The sequence below is a fragment of the Hippocampus bargibanti genome, linkage group LG20 (assembly GCF_051943395.1).
Source record: "Hippocampus bargibanti isolate YZ-2025 linkage group LG20, ASM5194339v1, whole genome shotgun sequence".
NCBI classification, from domain to species: domain Eukaryota; kingdom Metazoa; phylum Chordata; class Actinopteri; order Syngnathiformes; family Syngnathidae; genus Hippocampus; species Hippocampus bargibanti.
Window position 1 is genome coordinate 3,905,645 of NC_142753.1, and position 19,610 is coordinate 3,925,254.

General features: G+C 41.6%; 1 protein-coding gene across 2 annotated transcripts in view; it reads left to right on the top strand.

Moving 5' to 3' along the window:
* csmd3b (CUB and Sushi multiple domains 3b) overlaps positions 1-19,610 on the top strand; it is a 291,556-nt gene that overhangs the window by 221,031 nt on the left and 50,915 nt on the right. For both annotated transcript variants that reach the window (XM_089023141.1, XM_089023140.1), the window contains exons 26-44: positions 1,635-1,761; positions 1,850-2,052; positions 2,615-2,806; positions 2,875-3,013; positions 3,150-3,337; positions 3,422-3,540; positions 3,626-3,701; positions 3,778-3,894; positions 7,984-8,097; positions 8,203-8,298; positions 8,889-9,092; positions 10,062-10,186; positions 11,148-11,244; positions 13,027-13,131; positions 13,593-13,711; positions 14,194-14,263; positions 16,055-16,171; positions 16,251-16,460; positions 18,995-19,183. In XM_089023141.1, the coding sequence (XP_088879267.1) occupies positions 1,635-1,761; positions 1,850-2,052; positions 2,615-2,806; positions 2,875-3,013; positions 3,150-3,337; positions 3,422-3,540; positions 3,626-3,701; positions 3,778-3,894; positions 7,984-8,097; positions 8,203-8,298; positions 8,889-9,092; positions 10,062-10,186; positions 11,148-11,244; positions 13,027-13,131; positions 13,593-13,711; positions 14,194-14,263; positions 16,055-16,171; positions 16,251-16,460; positions 18,995-19,183 (2,607 nt within the window). The remainder of the gene's footprint in view (positions 1-1,634; positions 1,762-1,849; positions 2,053-2,614; positions 2,807-2,874; positions 3,014-3,149; positions 3,338-3,421; positions 3,541-3,625; positions 3,702-3,777; positions 3,895-7,983; positions 8,098-8,202; positions 8,299-8,888; positions 9,093-10,061; positions 10,187-11,147; positions 11,245-13,026; positions 13,132-13,592; positions 13,712-14,193; positions 14,264-16,054; positions 16,172-16,250; positions 16,461-18,994; positions 19,184-19,610) is intronic.

Genomic DNA, 19,610 nt, shown 5'->3' on the forward strand with positions numbered 1-19,610 from the left:
TCAATCGGGGTGGGATGGTTTTGGCGGACTCACAATCCGCGTTGATTTTTTTCTGGGTGGATGGATGGATGAATGGATGGATGAATGAATGAAATCAGACTTAGCATCGTAATGGCGATGATGATTTCCAGCAATTGTGCAATAGCCCATGTCCCTGATTTTTTTTTTTTTTAAATGATCATGTTTTAACTTAATGTGTCCTAAAAGTCAATAATGGCAATCCCCAAAAAGTATTGTGGCTAACTGGTCTCGCATCTTATCCATCTACATCGATATTCAGTCGTCCTAATTAATATTTTAGGTCACGGTTTAATTTCTTTGGGTTAATTTGCCAAAACCAGCAACAAAAAGAAACAAAACAAAAAAAAAGCTAAGGTAGCATGCAGCAAGTGCCCGAGAAACAGATGGATGGCTTCAATAAGCAGAATTGCTAACATAAAAAGTTTAAAGAAGCCTTTTTCTCTTCCTTCATCCGCCTCGCCCTCAACGCTCTTGATTTGAAATTCAGCTTAATAAACTTCCGTCCCCTTCTCACTATCAATAATGGAACGCTCATAAAACCAAGGGGCCGATATTCTGACTTTATTTTTTAGCAGGCACATACACTGGCTGTTGCTCACACCCCCTCCCATCTTAATGTTATATTGCTTTTTTTCCCTTTTTATTACCCCTTTCTGTCTGTCTTAACACCCCCAAAAACTTCAATTTTCTGCTTTCTATGTCTTTTTTTAAGAAAGTAACGGACTCTTAAAATTGAAAAATTATTCAATCTAATATATTCCAGTGAGGGAGGGATGCCGGCGGGAAATAGAAACAGTGGCACAGATGGAAAGCGGAGATGGGATTTGAAATTGTGGGAAATAACGGCGAGAGACAGAAATATTGAAGGTGGGGGCGGATTTATATTTTGTCATACGATGATCAGTATGAGTATTTTTCTTTACGCTGAAAATGACGGTTGGTAAACTGACAGTCCACCCCTCATTTGTTTGGCTCCTTGTAAAGTGTGTCATATTCTGTACGACAAAGTAAAAACAAAGCAATGCATAAACAAATAACTTGTCACATCGTTTTGAGTGACTTGAAAACTCAATTTACAAGAATTCTGTTGGCAATGTTACAACGGTGCATTTTAAGTCATTCACGATGTGCAAAAAAATGTGGCCACCGCAGTGACAGGGTTTTTGTCATTGTCCTTTGAATCCCGGGACCCACATAATATAGGACTACATAAACATTCAATGCAGCGTAAGAAACCATGTACTCTCTTCTTTCATCAGAAAAAAAGGTTAATTCCTAAGTTATATGGGTCTGGAGTTATCTGAGTTTGAAATGGGGGTGGCTATACAAAATACAATACAATCTATCCATATTTATTTATATAGCGCTTTAACAACAGCTAGAGCTGTAACAAAGCACTAACATGGACAAAAGGCAAATGCTGCTCCCTTGTGGAATGGAAAAAAAACCTGGCCAGAGGTCTGACCAGCGCTTTATCGGCACCCCCCGCACGAAAAACAAAAACCCGAACAAGTTCGGGAATGGCTCGCCACGTCATACTTTTCAATAATTGATGCCGTTCTGTCGAAATGTTTTGCAATTCTTATACATGCCACCATTTGTGTTTTTGTTAGCCGAGTGCGGTGGACGTTTCAAGGGTGAGTCGACGGGAAGGATTCTTTCTCCTGGGTACCCGTTTCCCTATGACAACAACCTACGATGCACCTGGACCATCGAGGTGGACTCTGGAAATATTGTGAGGTAAAAAAAAAAAATAAAGAACCACCTTGAACAACAGTCTTGTCCAGAATACTGTTTTCAGTAATGCGTCATTGTTTTTTTCCCAAAGCCTTCAGTTCCTGGCGTTTGACACCGAGGCCAGCCACGACATGCTCAGGGTGTGGGACGGACCTCCCGCCAATGAAATGTCTCTGGCTGAGCTCAGCGGGTCACTTCTGCCCGAGGGCATCCACTCCACTCTGAACACCGTCACCGTTCAATTCGAGACGGATTTTTACATCAGCAAGTCAGGATTCGCCATACAGTTTTCCAGTGAGTTATCACCACGCAACCTGGAAATCCAGCCAATGAGTCCAGTGGCGAGTCGCATCGAGAGAGTTTTTGGAATAAACCAACTAGCAAAGAATGCACGTGGCGTAAAGGTCTTTTTGTTATTGGATTAGATTGGATTAGCCTTTATTAGCAGTGGAGAAATTCACAATTTACAGCAGCAAAGTTATGCAAGGAAGAGGAAAGGAAGAAATAGAAAAACATAATACAGGAGCTGCTGTCAGTGCAGCCACTCTCGCGGCGCCATATTGAAGTGAAAACAACAACAAATAACAAATAATGTGACATAGTAGACATGTAGCATCCATTGTGAGACTGTCTCACATATCCTGTCCCACGTAAATCTGCTTCAATTCCAAGCCGTGACAGTTTCACATACGCTCTGCACTGACGTTCCTTTCTTCTCATCATGGTCTCCTGAAGCCATCCATCCATTTAGTGGGTGCAGCCTCCCCACTGCCCTTCAATTTCCTCCAACAAGAAGATCATTTCCCTCTGATAAGGTCAAACAAGGTCCACATGCTTGAACTGTTGTTCCTCGCAGGCTCAGTCGCAACCGCCTGCAGGGACCCTGGGGTGCCGATGAACGGCACCCGTAGCGGCGACGGCCGAGAACCAGGTGATTCCGTGTCCTTTCAGTGCGACCCAGGATACGAGCTACAGGGGGATGACAAAATCACCTGCATACAAGTGGACAACAGATACTACTGGCAGCCCAGCCCGCCCGTCTGCATCGGTGAGAAGAGGTTCCTTCAAACCGGAGATGTCAAGGGTAGAAACGGTGATTGATTATCTGTCTTTCAGCTCCCTGTGGTGGCAACCTGACCGGCTCCAGCGGCTTCATCCTATCCCCAAACTTTCCACATCCCTATCCGCACTCCAAGGACTGCGACTGGCTCATCGCTGTCAATCCCGATTATGTCCTGTCGCTCGCATTCATCAGGTACTGATTTTTTTCTTGAAAAGTTCACTTTATGGCTTTCCTTGGGAGAGAGCAAAGTCAGTCAGGTTTATACCAGATTAAGAAACAATAACACGCTAACCTGATCTCTTCTCTTCTAAATGCCCAACCTGACCAGTTTTAACATTGAGCCCAACTATGACTTCGTGTACATCTACGATGGTCCGGACAGCAACAGTCCCCTGATTGGCAGCTTTCAAGACAGCAAACTGCCCGAGAGAATCGAGAGCAGTTCCAATACCATGCATTTGGCCTTCAGAAGCGACGGTTCTGTGTCCTACGCTGGTTTTCACCTGGAATACAAAGGTAAAAGCATCCGCTGATCATAATAGCGCCGGGGATGTCGAGTAGTCACCATCTCGTTTGTGGTCTTGGTTTCTCGCCATTCAGCGAAGTTGAGGGAGTCCTGCTTTGACCCCGGAGTGGTGCTAAACGGAACCAGACTTGGATCGGACTACAAACTGGGTTCCACAGTTACATTCTACTGCGAGGCTGGATATGTTCTGCAGGTATTTGGTTGGATTGGATCAATGAGTGGATGGAGAATCTGATGGGTTGATGATCAGTTAGCTCAGTGTCCTATCTTGTCCTCAGGGTTACTCAACACTAACCTGCAGCATGGGAGACGATGGCAGGCCCGGATGGAACAGGGCATTGCCCAGCTGCCAGGGTGGGAATACCGTTTCCGTTAAAGGCCCGCCAAAAAGATTCAGCTGCTCAAATGACCATATTCCGTTCGTTTCCAGCCCCCTGCGGAAGTCGCTCCACCGGATCGGAAGGAACCGTTTTATCTCCAAACTTCCCTCGAAACTACACCACCGGGCAGACCTGCGTCTACTCCATCGCTGTGCCGCGTGAATTTGGTGAGTGTCTGAGAAGATTTAATGGAATTACAATGAATAATTTGAATACAGACGCTCCCCACCTTACGAACAAGATACATTCCGAGCGGACGTCCGCAAGGGGAATTTTTTCGTAAGTTGCTTCGGTGCTCTATTTTGTATGGAATGTATCTTTAAGTCAAACACTGAATGGGGAAGTATAATAAAAAAAGAGTCATTACTGAAGGTGCAGGCACGTCATTAATGAATGACGTGCCTGCAGTCATTAGTTTTCGTTAAAGCGTCGCCTCCCCTTGGAGCCTCATCTGGTAAAAGGGATTTGCTCCCCGCCCACATACTCTACAAGGCCAATAGTAAGTGAGCTTGGCCGGAGAAAGGGTTTCCAATACAAAGCTAACTTACAGCATCTCTGTACGACCATTTTTCGACATAGCCGCAAAAATGTTTATATGTACTGTTATTCGTAACTCGAATGTTTGTAAATCAGGGAGCTTCTGTATCTTGTGATCCAAATATGATACATAAGGGCAGTGTAAGTGACCAGATTGTACAAATCCAAACAAGAGAGGAGAATAAAATACAATTCCAAGAAAATTGTAATAAAACAGCAAATGAGTTAAAGACATGAGCACAGAATGAAAATGGCACCCTTGGTCATAGCCTCAGTTTATTGGCGTGAAAAGCACTAATTAATTGTGTGATCACAATTATTCCCTCTTTTCGACCTGATTTGAATGAGTTCATTTTGAACTCCCCAAGATCAAACCTTTGAATGTTTTAACCTTCCCGAATGAAAGCCGCGGGCATATTATAACTGGGTCAAAAGATGCTGCCTGTCCAGTTATTTCCTTCCAGGTCAGGATTAATCAGTGAAGCTGTGCCGAAAGAGGACGCTGGTTTCAGCCTTTGTTTTACCGCGCGACGATTAAGAGCAGCATTCTATTTTGGCTCCTTTCTTTATGTCACGTATAGACCATTCCATTTCCAACTAATTGGACATACGCGTTCATTGTTTGATGATATCCTGCCAACTTGTTGGCTACATCCCACGTCACCAATACTGTATGGAATCCCTTGACATTCTTGCCATATTCTACACAGCTGTGAAGGAGGGCCTTCACAGCTGCACCTGGTTGGCATTCATAACAAACCGCCCCCTTTCTTTGAAATTAATTATGTTCGGAATTAAAGCATTCTTTACCCAGATTAGCTCATTCTCTGCCATTCACAAATGTATTCAGGGACGTCATGATGAAATGTCTGCTACACGTATGCTCCAAGCTAAATGTTCAAAGCAAACACCAAGCTGTTGCATCTAAAAAATATTGTCTCCAACGTAAATTCGCTTCAATTCCAAGCCGCGGCAGTTCCACACACGCATCAACGCTCTGCGCTGACACTCCTTTCTTCTCATCGCGGGCTTTCTAAGCCATGCATCCATCCAGCCGCAGGACTGGAGATAGATATTTATATATATCACACTCGCTAGCAATATGTTGTTTGACAGCATATTAGCTAATCAACTCTCATTTGCAGCCACTAATTATTTGAGACGGGGTTCCATTTGCGCCCGCCGGCGCCATGTTATCAATAGCATTTCTCCCAAAGACCATCAATGGTCGCTCGTCTCATTCCATTTAGCGAGCTGTGTTCGTTGCATTGCCTCCATGACGACGCTATTGATTGTGAGGAGCTAACATCGGCCCCCACTCTCAGCAGCAGCTTGTTCTGTTGTTGTTGTCAGTGCTTAATGAAAAAAAAGAACTAAAAGCAAACACATATACAATTTTTGCTGTGGACAGTTATTCTTCTTTTGCACATGGGGGGAGCATTTCCCTTGTTTAATCTTCAGCTGTTGTTAAAGCGCTATATAAACCAATATGTATCTATTGCTTTATATTTTGGACAGCCACCCTCATTTCAAGTTCATATAACTCCAGATTCATATAATTTAGGAAATAACTGATCAAAGAAGACAGTCTAAGGATTCTTATGCTGAATTGAATGTGTATGTACTCCTAAAACTCAATATTCCGTGAGTCCTGGTTAAAATCAAGATGGAACTAAAAACAAGTATGTATTGCATTGTATTTTGGACAGCCACCCTCATTTGAAGTTCATATAACTCCAGATTCATATAATTTAGGAAATAACTGATCAAAGAAGAGAGTCTAAGGTTTCTAACGCTGTATTGAATGTTTGTTTATGTAGTCCTAAAACTCAATATTTCAAGTGACAATGACAAAAACCCTGCCACTGGAGCGGACACATTTTTTGTCCATCAAGCAGTGAATGAGTTAAAATGCACAATTTTACATGTATCCCAAAGATTGCTTCACAACCTGAATAGAGCACAGGATCATTGTACAGAAAATAGTCAGGCTATATCTTTACAGCCTACCTCGAGTATCATTAAGGATGTCACTGCAGACGGACAGCGGTAGATTCTCCAGGTATTATATGGGCGTCCGGGGCGCCATTCACATTCCACTGCGACACCTTTCATCATACACCAAGGCGGAGAAGAAGTGCTGTCCTTTTCGACGTTAGTTGGTAATTAACCACCCAAGTGCCAGTGGCTTCTGCAGCCCAGATTGATTTTAAAACCGACGCTAAGCCTCCTGATTGAGCCAACACGGCCTGTGTTGTATGATTCACGGGCTACCACATAGATCCTGCAGTTATAGATCAATACATAGATCAATAGTACATAGATCAATTTGTTCAGGTTTTGGTTTTTCTTGATGGGGGTGTGATAGAGTTTAGACAGAATAGAAGTTATCGTGTTTAAACGTTTTATGTTTAATGCTTAGTGAACATGTGTGACTCGAGTACACAATGAAACCACAGAATCCATGGGTCAATCTGAATTGAACAGACACAGCCGGTTAATCATCTTTATCTAGGACACAGGTGTCAAAGTCAAGGCCCGCGGGCCAAATCCGGCCCGCCACATCATTTTTTTCGGCCCGCGAAAGCAAATCAAACTTGTTAAATTCCATGATGATTGCTAAAATCTGAGCCAAAATTTCATATTTTTGGATGTCAACCACAATAAAAGTCATTACTCTTGACTTCAGATTTGAAAACGAGTTATTCATTAATTTGCTGTGTGCTCTATATGTAATATTTGAAGGTATTTAAACATTCTAATGGGTTCCCCAAATTCATAACGGCCCTCGAGAGGAAACCATAACTAAAATGTGGCCCGCGGCAAAAAATGACTTTGACCCCCCTGATCTAGAAGATCTAGCCTTGGACATAATTTAGTTCTTGGTTAACTCCTTCCTTAGACAGAATTTAGGACTTGAAACTCCCTCACAGGAAGAGCTCATTAGCCAGGTTACAAATATATCAGTTCATGGAAAAGACAACCAATTAAAATATCAATGTTTTATTGTTTCCAGCTCTTGGTGCTTAGAACGTCCAGGGGTGTGGTATTCTTATCAAGAAAACTATGTTTTACTAATGTATCACTTACATTTGCATATACTCACAATAAATAGCTTGGCAGAGGGCTGCAGAATTTGGGCGTCTGTCCAGAAAGAATGCGTCCCCTACTGGCAGTAAAAGACAATCTTCCTGTGTCCGAGTCTTTGTCCACAGTGTCCGACCGAACATCTTTGACTGGGTGCCGCTCTCTACATTAATATTGCATTGTATTTTTACAGCCACCCCCATTTCAAGCTCAGATAACTCCAGACCCATATAACTTAGGAGTTAACCTTTTTTTCTGATGAAACACAAGAGTCTAAGATTACTTAAGACTGCATGCCATTGAATGTTTATGTAGTCCTAAAACTCGATATTCTGTGCATCCTGCAATTTGAGTGAAAATGACAAAAATCCTGGCACAGGCGTGGACACATTTATGCACACTGTCTGGCAATGAGTGAGTTAAGAAAAACAAGTGAAATTTAGCTTTAGGGAGGGTTTTAAAAATATCAATGTACACACCGGGTACAAAAATGATGTTTTTATTATGATCTTCAAGGTTGGCAACAGTGGGATTTAACTTTGCAGGTTTTTTGTATCCAACTGGATTTTAAGGGAGACTAAACCCAATTACCTTCTGTGTTCACTTGCCCTTTCCCGTCGTCCCCCTTTCAGTTCTCTTTGGCCAGTTTGTGCTTTTCCAGACGTCGCTAAACGATGTGGTGGAGATCTACGACGGGCCCACTCAGCAGAGCACACTGCTGTCATCTCTCTCCGGGTCCCATTCGGGTAAGGACTGATGGATGAGTATGTTGATGGATGGAAGCGTCGTTGGTGGTGAGGGGCAAAGGGGGCGTCGGCATGGGAAACAAATGAAATGTTATCTCGTTCCAGGAGAGTCGCTGCCGCTGAGTTCGGGCAATCAGATCACCGTTAAGTTTACGACCGTGGGGCCCGAAACGGCAAAAGGCTTCCATTTTGTCTACCAAGGTCAGACTGTGACCCATTTACCCCAAAAAACAGCACACTTTCCATTATATTCTCATGCCTTCTTAACTCATTCACTGACATTCCCGAATTTATTCGGGAATTGAAAAGCACGATGCGGGCTCGGGTTTTGTGTTTTTCGCGGGGTGGGGGGGTGCAGATAAAGCACCGGCAATGTTTTCCCTTCCACCAGGGGGCAGCATTTGCCTTTGGTCCATGTTAACGCTATCTAAATTAGCGCTATCTAAATTAGCGCTATATAAATTAGCGCTATATAAATTAGTATTGTACTTTGTACAGCCGCCCCCATTTCAAGCTCAGATAACTCCAGACCCATATACTTAGGAATGAACTCTTTTTTTTGATGAAAGAAGATAGTCTAAGTTTTTTTTTTTACGCTGAACGGAATGTTTACCTACTCCTAAAACTCAATATTCTGTGGGTCCTGCAATTTGAGTGAAAATGACCAAAACCCTGACACTGGAGTGGATACATTTTTGCACATCGTCTGGCCGTGAATGTGTTTGCGTTATGATTAGTATAGATAAAGGAATCAATCAAAAATAACTTTTTCTCCCTGTGAATTTCACCAGCTGTGCCGCGGACCAGCTCCACTCAGTGCAGCTCGGTCCCGGAACCGCGCTTCGGCCACCGCCTGGGCAACGACTTTGCGGTGGGCTCCCTGGTCCAGTTTGAATGCAACCCGGGCTACATCTTGCACGGCTCCACCGCCATTCGTTGCGAAAGTGTGCCCGACAACCTGGCGCAGTGGAACGACAGCTCGCCCACTTGTATTGGTAACCGAGCAACCACATCCCAAAATAAAAAATGCAACTCACTTGCAGTAGATTATTGGAATTAAAGGACAACCGACACCTCCGGACAAGTTGTGTGCATAATTTGTAAAATGACTTCGAATGACTTCTACTGAGCACATTTTACAAAGATTCAACCGCATATAGCTATATTTTACGTTTTAAGACTCGCGTTGAATATTCATAAAGTCTATTTTTCGAGTTGATGACAATGCCCTAAGTGACGTCACGGAGGGAACGCCCCTGATTGACAAAGCGACACACAATGCATTTTGGGTACTGAAAACGTCTGAAAACACTTCGTCTGATCGCGAAATTAGAAGGAAAACATATACATAACACATACACATACACATTCACCTACATAAATAATGCGATGGTGAATCGTTGTGTGTCACATCCAATTGCGGTAACACGCATGAAGAAGGTGTAAGGTTACACAAATTCCCAGCAGACAAATCAGACCATTTCCATTAAGCTTGTGCGCCATCTTGTGCATTTTCTGGGCGCTACATTGAAGTCCAGAGGGCTCGAATTGATACGAAAGGCCTTCTTTAATCGATTGCAAACATTTATGCTTTCCTCTTCAGAACTATTTGATTCATATTCATAACTGGATGAGTAACAAGAAAGTATCTTCTCCGAGTCTGAACTCTCTGAAGCCATTGTTTTGATTCTGGAGCAAGGCAGTTTGTGAAGGAGTATCCTGGTGTGACGTCACGGACAAGGGGGCAGGACTTTCTGAATCTCTCTAGTTCCGAGCTCATTTCGTAGCAGTTTTGGTACACTTTATATTATTTTCATTGGTGTTTTGCATTTGACTAAAAATATCAGCCTGTGCGTTTTGGGCATTTTAGATGCTATAAAACGTTTTTCTGATGTCAGTTAGGAAACAAAAAAATGGTATCGGTTGTCCTTTAAGACACCCTATTCTTTCCTCTCCACTTCCAGTTCCGTGCGGGGGTGTTTTGAGCTTCCGTCACGGAACCATCCTGTCACCCGGCTACCCTGAACCGTACGACAACAACCAGAACTGCGTGTGGAAGGTATCGGTCCCCGAAGGCGCTGGAATCCAGGTAACTGACCTTGCGTATCATTGACTTAGAGAAGCTGAGCAAGCAGGGACTCAGAGAAGAAGATGAAGAGATTATTAGGCGGGATGATGGACAGACGGGGGGAGGCATGGACGGTTAGCAAGCAAGGGAGCCGATAACGTCTCATGCTAAAGAGATAACGGCTTATTGCGTGACGAACGAGCACTGTGGAGGCACTCCCAGGATAAACTGTCAAATCGAGCGAGGTTGTTTTGGGCTGACATGAATTGTATTACGTAAGGCCACTTTTTCCTAATGTTATTTATTCGTTGTAGTTTTTTAATGTAATTTTTCAAAAGTATTAGATTAGATACGTATTTATTAGTCTCACACAAGAGAAATGTACATTTCACATCAACAAAGTAAGAAAGAGGGAAGGAAAATAAGTAGAAAAACAGGAAAAAAATACAGGACCTGCTGTAAAGGCAGAACCTCTCCTGGCGCCATCTTGAAGTCAAAAGAACAAAAAATAAATAAATAACAAACATGACAATACACAGTCATTAAATCTTTGTTGTATGAAGCCGTTCTAGATGAAAGAGGAGAGAATCAAAGCGTCCTTTTCAGCAGTGGATCGGGGACATAATGGTGGAATATGCACATCTGCTGTAAGCTAAGTTTTGAAAGCAAACACGAAGCTGTAGCATCCATTGATGAAAAATATCGTCTCACATCTCCTGTCCCATGTAATTCCGCTTCAATTCCAAGCTGCGACAGTTCCACAAACGCATCGGCTCCTTTCTTCTCGTATCTTTGTGACTGCTTTATTTTCCTGTGTATGATAGTTGTTAAGCATTTTGTTCCAGCTTCAGCTGTTGTTAAAGCACCATAGAAATCAATATGTATTGTATTGTATTGTGTAATCATGTTTTCAAGTAAATATTCTTGCATAGTAGTTGTCAAGCGAATCAAATTGTGACATGGCGATAATCACTGTGTTCAGGTTCAGGTGGTGAGTTTCACCACGGAGCACAACTGGGACTCTTTGGATTTCTACGATGGCGCGGACAACCACGCTCCAAGGCTGGGCAGCTACTCTGGTAAGAATGATATTTATCCCCTGCAGCAGTAGAAAGACATATTTCACAAATGGTCGCATCGCATATAGCGTTGCCGTTTCCAAACCACATGCACACTGCCTTTGTTTATTCTATACAATAGAATTATCTCTACCGGTAGTTATTTTTAACAATGTGTAATGAATGTGTAAGTGGGCAATCTTTTTTGATGCCTCTGAAAAAATGGAGGGGAGGACATCATGACTTGTTGCTAGCAAAACAGTCCGCACATATGATCAATTATTCACATGAAATCACTTTTTTCTGTTAGTTGGACATTTTAAATCAACTGATATAATTTTCCTAGATTTTTTTTTTTGTTCCATCTTGATTTTAACCAGGACCCACGAAATATTGAGTTTTAGGAGTACCTAAGCATTCAATTCAGTATAAGAAACCTTAGACTCTCTTCTTTCATCAGTTATTTGCTGTCACGGTTTGCAAGGTGGTTATGGCGGTTGTAAATCCCAAAAAAAAAGCAGGCAGGAGGGAGCAGCAGGTTGTATTTGAGAAATTGTAGTAAAATAAGGTCAACAGGAACAAAAATCTAAAACATCAAAATCATCTGAACAGAAAAATACAAAGTATCAAAGAAAACCAAGAGTAAAAGTCTGCCAAGATGAAACAAACTTGACAGTGTGCAGAAAACACATGCACAGCATGCAATGCAATGAATGCACTGCACAATGCAATAACCGACACCGAATGCTCGTGCCGGGAGTCCTTTTGACTGCCACTGATTGGAACAACCAACACCTGCGCGGCTGCAGGCAGGGCCGACAGCGTCACCCGTTGGTCGCCAACCAGATCATGGTATTTCCTAATTGATATCCTTCTGGAGTTATATGAGCTTGAAATGAGGGTGGCTGTCCAAAATATAAAGCAATACATACATATTGGTTGATATAGCGCTTCAACTACAGCTGAATGTGGAACAATGCACTAACATGGGAAAAAAGGGAAATGCTACCCTCTTGTGAAATGGAAAAAACACTACCAGAGATCTGGCCAGAGCTTTATCGGCAGCCAACAAAGAAACAACAAAACCCGAACTAATTCGGGAATGGCGCTCTACGTCATATAATTCCATAATAAATTCGTGAATGGCAATGAATGAGTTCATTTAAAACCTTCCACCATTTTTTTTCAAATCTGGCTCGCCAAGAGTACCACCAATGCTCAGCTCTTCGTAAAATCGGTCCAAAATAATCATTATCGTAAAACTCACGCTGTTAATTGTGCTGAGTCATCCATTATTCATTCCGCAAGGGAAAAAAAAAAGATCTTTATATATTTATAATGCTCTGTCATGATAATAAATGAGCTTTCCTGTGGAATGGGAAAAGGAACAGCGGGGGAAGGCTAATCAATTCCCCTCAATCGCACCAGCCAATCATATCCATCAGCTCATACGAGCAATAACAAAACCAACAACAATAGGGATGCACTCACATAAACCATCAAACGGGATCCAAAATATCACAGAGCAATATTAACATGGATGCGCGGCTGTGACATTTTCGTACTGAATTACTTAGCATTGGTTAGTGTTCTGATCGCTTGGCTTCAGATGTTTTCTTACTTGGCAACGTGGTCAGGCCAAGCTTTCAAATCAAACATTGGCTTCAAATGAAATGCAATTTGCCCAAACCCTCGCATCTCCTTCCAGAGGATGTTTATTTCTCTGCCAGGTGGTCATCAGGTGTCTTTCTTTTTATCTCATGCTGTTGTTATTTCTCCCGTCCCTTCTTCTTCTTGTCCCAGGCACCACCATCCCCCCGCTGCTCAACAGCACATCCAACAACCTCTACCTCAGCTTCAGTTCCGACATCAGTGTCTCTGCCGCTGGATTTCATCTCGAATATACAGGTATGACCACATCCCCAGTGGCGGAGTGGGGATCAAGTTACTCCTTCATGGCTTTTTCACTACTAGTTTTGTGTAAAGTGGCCTCAAGAGCGCCGCCTCTCAGCCAGTTAAGGAATTACAGAAAATTCAAATGTGAATGCGGTAAAAGTGCACTTGTTACGGTTTGGCAACTTTGTTCCCAGGACCCGTGAGCAAGAAAGAACAATAAATAAATAAATAGCTACTGTATCTATTAGCTATATGGCGAGCTAATAGCTATCAATTCGCTAGCTAATGGCTATCTATTCGCTGGCTAGTAGCTAGCGAATATCATACTGCATGTTTTAGGTATTTTAGATGCTATAAAATGTTTTTCTGATGTCAGTTATGAAACAAGTGTCCTTTAAAAGCACGATAGTGTCCTTTAAAGCACTATATAAATTAATATGTATTGTATTTTATTGTAAAATACCCTTTTTCAGCAATCGGTCTGGAGTCGTGTCCGGAGCCCCAGACTCCGAACTATGGCATAAGACAGGGGGATCGTTATATGGTGGGCGACGTGGTCCAGTTCTCCTGCGAACAAGGCTACTCTCTTCAGGTTTGCCTACATTGACTTTTTTCCTTTTTATTTCTCTCACATTGTCCTCCCAAAAAGTTCCAATTCATTCTTGTAAAAGAAAAAAAAAGAAGAAGACATCATCCTCACGTCTCTTGCGGTTTTATAAGACAATAGTAGCGGATGTATTAGTGCAGTTCTCCAAGGCTATTCTCTCCAGGTGAGCTTGCGTGCTTATTACCCAAGAAAAAAGAGCACATTAAAACCCCGTATGAAAAAAAAATGTTTTAAGTGTCTCAGCTCATTGTCACTTTTATTAATCCCCTTGGCTGCACCAAACAAAGCAAAAGTACTTAAAACAGTGAATCAGAGGGAAACGTCACAACATCCACTCTGCAATGAATAATACATGCCTCTACCTCATCTCTGTGGGTGAGAGAAAATGTCCAAATGTCATTAATCAGGTTTGCTACACTCTCAAACTTAATTTCTTTTTCTTCTTTTTTTTTGTTGAATCACTGTAGGGAAATGCTCACATCACTTGCATGCCGGGACCTGTTCGCAGATGGAACTACCCGGTCCCTCTTTGTCTTGGTAGGTAAGACCAAACATGTACCGGCCACAGCCGATGCCATCTAATGCCATACCTTGAATTAAGCTATCTATCTATCTATCTATCTATCTATCTATCTATCTATCTATCTATCTATCTATCTATCTATCTATCTATCTATCTATCTATCTATCTATCTATCTATCTATCTATCTATCTATCTATTGATCGATTTTGGCATATATCTATCGATCGATCGATCGATTTTGGCATAGATCTATCGATCGTTCGATTCTGGCATAGATCTATTGATAGATCAATCGACAGATCGATCGATCTATCGATCGATTTGGCATAGATCTCTCGATCTATCGATCTAGTGATCTAGCGATCTATCGATCTAACGATCGATCGATCTAGCGATCTATCGTTCAATCTATCAATCTATCGATCAATCTATTGATCTATCGATCTAGCAATCTATTGAGCTAGCGATCTATCGATCTAGCGATCTAGCGATCTATCTAGCGATCCATCCAACGGTCCATCCAGCGATCCATCCATGCATCCAGCCAGCTAGCTGACTAGCTTTCTCTCTAGTTAGCTATCTAGCTATCTCTCTAGCTATTTAGCTAGCTCTCTCACTAGTTAGCTAATTATCTCTCTAGCTAGCTAGCTACACCCTCGTGCAAAATGATCGCACCACCCTTTTATTTTAAAATTGATTGTTTCCTTTTGTTGACAACTCAAATGATTAAAATGTACATTTTAGTAAGAAGTGTGTCCTCCCTAGTTCTTTATCACCTGAGCGATGCGTTTTGGCATGGAATCGACCAGATTTTGACGCTTGTTGATGATGGAAGGGTCACTGTACCAGGTCTTAATTATAGCACAAATTATGGCTTTTTTTTGTTGTGCAAGCTTTCTCACGCAGACAAATCGTAATTATTTACCATAAATTCTCAATTGGGTTCAAGTCTGGTAAATCGCCAGGCTAATCCATCACAGACAGACCCCACCCCTATCATGGCAAACATTGTTCTGAAACTTTCACAAGCTTTAGAATGATTTAAACCAGCAAACAGTCAAGATCACAGGGTGGTGCAATTAATTTGCACAAGGGTGTATCTCTCTAGCTAGCTAGCTATCTTTCTAGCTAGCTATCGCTGTAGCTCTCTAGCTAGCTCTCTAGCTCTCTCTCTCTCCCTCTCTTTCTCTCTGTCTTTCTCTCTGTTCATCTGTTTATTTATTTCACTATTTTTATATATGTATTTATTTACCCATTTGTTTATTTGTTTTAAATATACAGCTTTATTAGCAAAACACTGTTTTCCAACAAAATTCTACTTTTTTTAAGGCGAACCCTCACTTAGGTTTTGTTGCCCTATTTCAGTCATTAGCGTTCCCATTTGCGTTCACCCCAACACAGTTGCCCAATTACCATTGTTGTTCCAAAAAGGACGTTAGCATGCATTGTTGTCCGTGTTTGTTCGAATGTCCATTTTCAACTTTTGAATAATGCAAGCGGCCGCTTGTGGCGCAACGGCGGGACGTGATTAGCTCTGAGTGTGAGTGAATTTTAAAGTCTGGGGGGGGATAAGTGCACTTGGTCAGTGTGATTGCCCATGAGTTGCCACTGATGCATCTAAATTGGATGTTTATCTTCGACCTTGCGCTGCAAATTAATTGGATATTGTGCCATGCGACACGTCACAATTTTTTTTTTGCGCGAGTGTGACGAGGAATCTATTAAAGACCCTATTTGCCATTCAAAAAAAAAATTCAAGGGGTCCATTGTGTTGTTATTTTTACTTTGTTTTCTGCGTGCGCAGCTCAGTGTGGCGGAGCCCTGACGGATGTAAGCGGCGTGATCCTCAGCCCTGGTTACCCAGGCAATTACCCCAGTGGATTAGATTGCACTTGGACCGTCAATTTACCTGTCGGTTTTGGTGAGACATTTTTTTTTTTTACCCACCATTCTTATCCCCTGACAGCATTCTGATCAAGTTTTGTTTTGTATTTGCCCAGGAATCCATCTGCAGTTTATCAACTTTTCCACGGAAGCCATCCACGACTACCTAGAAATACGTAGTGGGAGCCTGGAAACGGGCTCAGTCATCGATCGCTTCAGCGGTCCGCTCATTCCCAGAGCTTTGTTCAGCACCACGCACCAGACCAGCTTCTTTTTCCACAGCGACTACTCGCAGAACAAGCCCGGCTTCCACATCACATTCCAAGGTAAAATGTCACACAGATTTTCCCTAAAATGGCCGCCAGCTATGAGGTTTAATATAGTGACAACATTTATACATCCAAAATTTTATAACATGTCAGTTCCAAATAAGTTTATATAAACAAGAAAAGAAGATAGGAAACCCACAGTTTAATTGGAAGTCATTCATCAAAACCACAATTGTATCATTTTTTTAATCACAATATTTTGTCTTTATTCTCTTGTCGCATATTAAAGTAATCAAAGCCAAAGCAGTTGCTCAAAACCGCAGCCAAGCCGAACGCGTGGTTATTGAATTCAAATCGTTTATTTGACTGTAACGTGTAATGAATGTTTTCATCCCGGCGATTGAGAATAAAACAGGTCGTGACTTTTTTTTGAAAAGCTGAAAATTGCAAACGCAACGTTCCATCAGGGGGTTGGGAATTCAGTGTGGAATTTTGTGTTTATTCTCTGAGGCAATGAAGCGATGATTATTTTATTAACCAACTTTGAAATGTGCACAAATAGATGTTCATGCTTCTCTTCATTAATGTGCAAATTATTTTGTCTGGGGTGGGGGGCAAAATAATAATAAACATGATTGCCAGTCCCCATAACAGTGTGCGTCGAACTACCAAATAATAGCCGGTTACTTGAATGTGATCCACAAACCCAGTGCAGCTGTCACGCTAATGCGACTTTTAAAAATTATTTCTTCAATGGTTGAAATTGTGCAGCTGCAGAATGATTTGAACTTTCTCGGAGTGGATTTACCCTTAGTATCTTTTGATTTCCTAGATTTTTTTAAATGCCTTTATCAGTGTCTGAAACTCATGACAAAAAGTTACCGGACACCAGGGCAGACAACTCTGAAAAGTTGCCTGCCCAGCCATACAGTTGCCTGTCCCATTTTTCACAACTTGAAACACAATTAAGATGACTAATTGCAAAAAAAAAAACATTGTTGCAAAGCATTAAGGACTGATAATCAGATTATATAACATAAAAACACTTTAAAATTAAGTACAGTAAAGTCTCGTTATATCGATATCGGATATATCGATAGTCCCGGTTATATCGATACTATTTCTATGCACGCACGGAGAAAATTACATGCAAAAAGGGTCGGATATATCGATAGTCCCGGTTATATCGATATTTTTTCGGACTCCCTTGAATATCGATATAACAAGACTTTACTGTAATTGATGTACCAACCACAAATAACCACGATGAAATCGGAATAAAGCAAATGTTTTATTTGAAAAAAAATCTTTTTTTTTTCTTTCTTGAAAAAGTTGTCGGCCACCCGGGCAGAGACGTTCTGTAAATTGTCCACCTGACGTAAAAGTTGCACGCCCGGGGCGTCAGGGCAGATGTTATTTCAGACACTGTCTTTCTTGTCATTTCCAATAACATGTCAGCACTTTGCATTATTCTTTTCCGACACTGTTCAAGTATTCAATTGTAAATGTTGGCAAATCAAGGGCATCAATAGTTCTATTTTCAATATCTTTTTTTTTTCACTGACTTGTTTATTAACTCATTCACTCCCAGACGAGGTGCAAAAATGGGTCCGCTCCAGTGCCAGGGTTTTTGTCATTTTCACTCAAATTGCAGGACCCACAGAATATTGAGTTTAAAGACTATTTAAACAATCAATGCAACGTAAGAAACCTTTAGACCAGGGGTTGGGAACCTTTTTGACTAAGAGAGCCATAAAAGTAAAATATATAGAAATGTTTTTCAGTGAGAACCACACACCCACGAGCGTGCGCACACACACACACACACACATACCCGCGCGCGCGCAAACACGCACGCACGCGCGGCCACTTTTCAACAAAATGTCAGAATGTATTATTTAAAATAACTTTGTGATAGTACTCACCATTAACATGAATGGTTTACCGTTCCTTATGATTGGTAAACATCCACCAAAACGATCCATAGGCAAAGTTACTGCTAGTTCGCCTGCACACGGCTCATTAGCTTCTATACTTGCTATCTGCAATATACTTCTCGCAGAAGTATATTGATGCTAAACGTTAACATGGGGCTTGTTAAAATATCACTGACATTCGACTGTTTCATCGATGGTATTGTTTCATTGCAAATTAAAATCGCGAATCCTCCGATGCATTCAAGCTGGAGCGTATTCCTCTTTTTTTTTTTTTTTAACTGTCGGGCTGATTTAAAGGGGCGTTTACCTGTTTCAACTCAAAATTGCGCTTTCCGCCAACTGCAGCCCCAATGGGAAATGAACGGCAAAAAAGCGAGAATATGTATTTAGTTTTATCGGCGAGCCATTTGCAATCATCAAAAGAGCCATATATGGCTCGCGAGCCATATGTTCCCGACCCTTGCTTTAGACTCTCTTATTTATCCAGAAAAAAAGTTTTATACAGTTAATTAATTTACAATAATGCTATGTGTATGTATACGTATTATATATACCTATATATATTTTCTTATTCTTTTTGGTTTACAAAATGAAGCACCACTGACTAATTTGGGATTGATGTTTTCTTTTGTTTTCTTTTATTTATTTTAACAGCTTATCAGCTGCAGAGTTGCCCAGACCCCCGGCCGTTTCGGAACGGCATCGTGATCGGCACCGACTTCAGCGTTGGCATGACGGTCTCCTTTGAGTGCCTTCCCGGTTACTCCCTCATCGGGGACGCTTCCTTGACATGTTTGCACGGACTCAGCCGGAACTGGAATCACCCGCTACCTCGATGTGCAGGTTAAAAAAAAAGGATAAAAAATAGAAAAGTACTACATAAAACACCCTGACAATAATATTGTAATTAATATCCGCTCAATTACCTTTATCTCACTCTTCAGTTATACCTATTTGATATGCACGGCGACTCCCATTAAGAACCCGCCGAATGCATTTTTTTATTAGGATTTGATATGGAAAAGTGCCGCAATAAAAGCGGAAATAACTGCAAATGCAATTAGAGGGAGCACGTGTGACCTGTAATGATACACAAAAAAAAAGATTTATTAGGAAGGGCACTAAAAGGAGTGTTGTGATACCACTGCAGTTAATTGCCGAGGAAGAATCATATCTCGAAGCTATTATGGTCTTATTTTATTAGGACTTTTATCCAAGTACCGTTCGAGTGGCAATTTTGAGGACTTGTGCTTTTACTGTATGTCCCTTA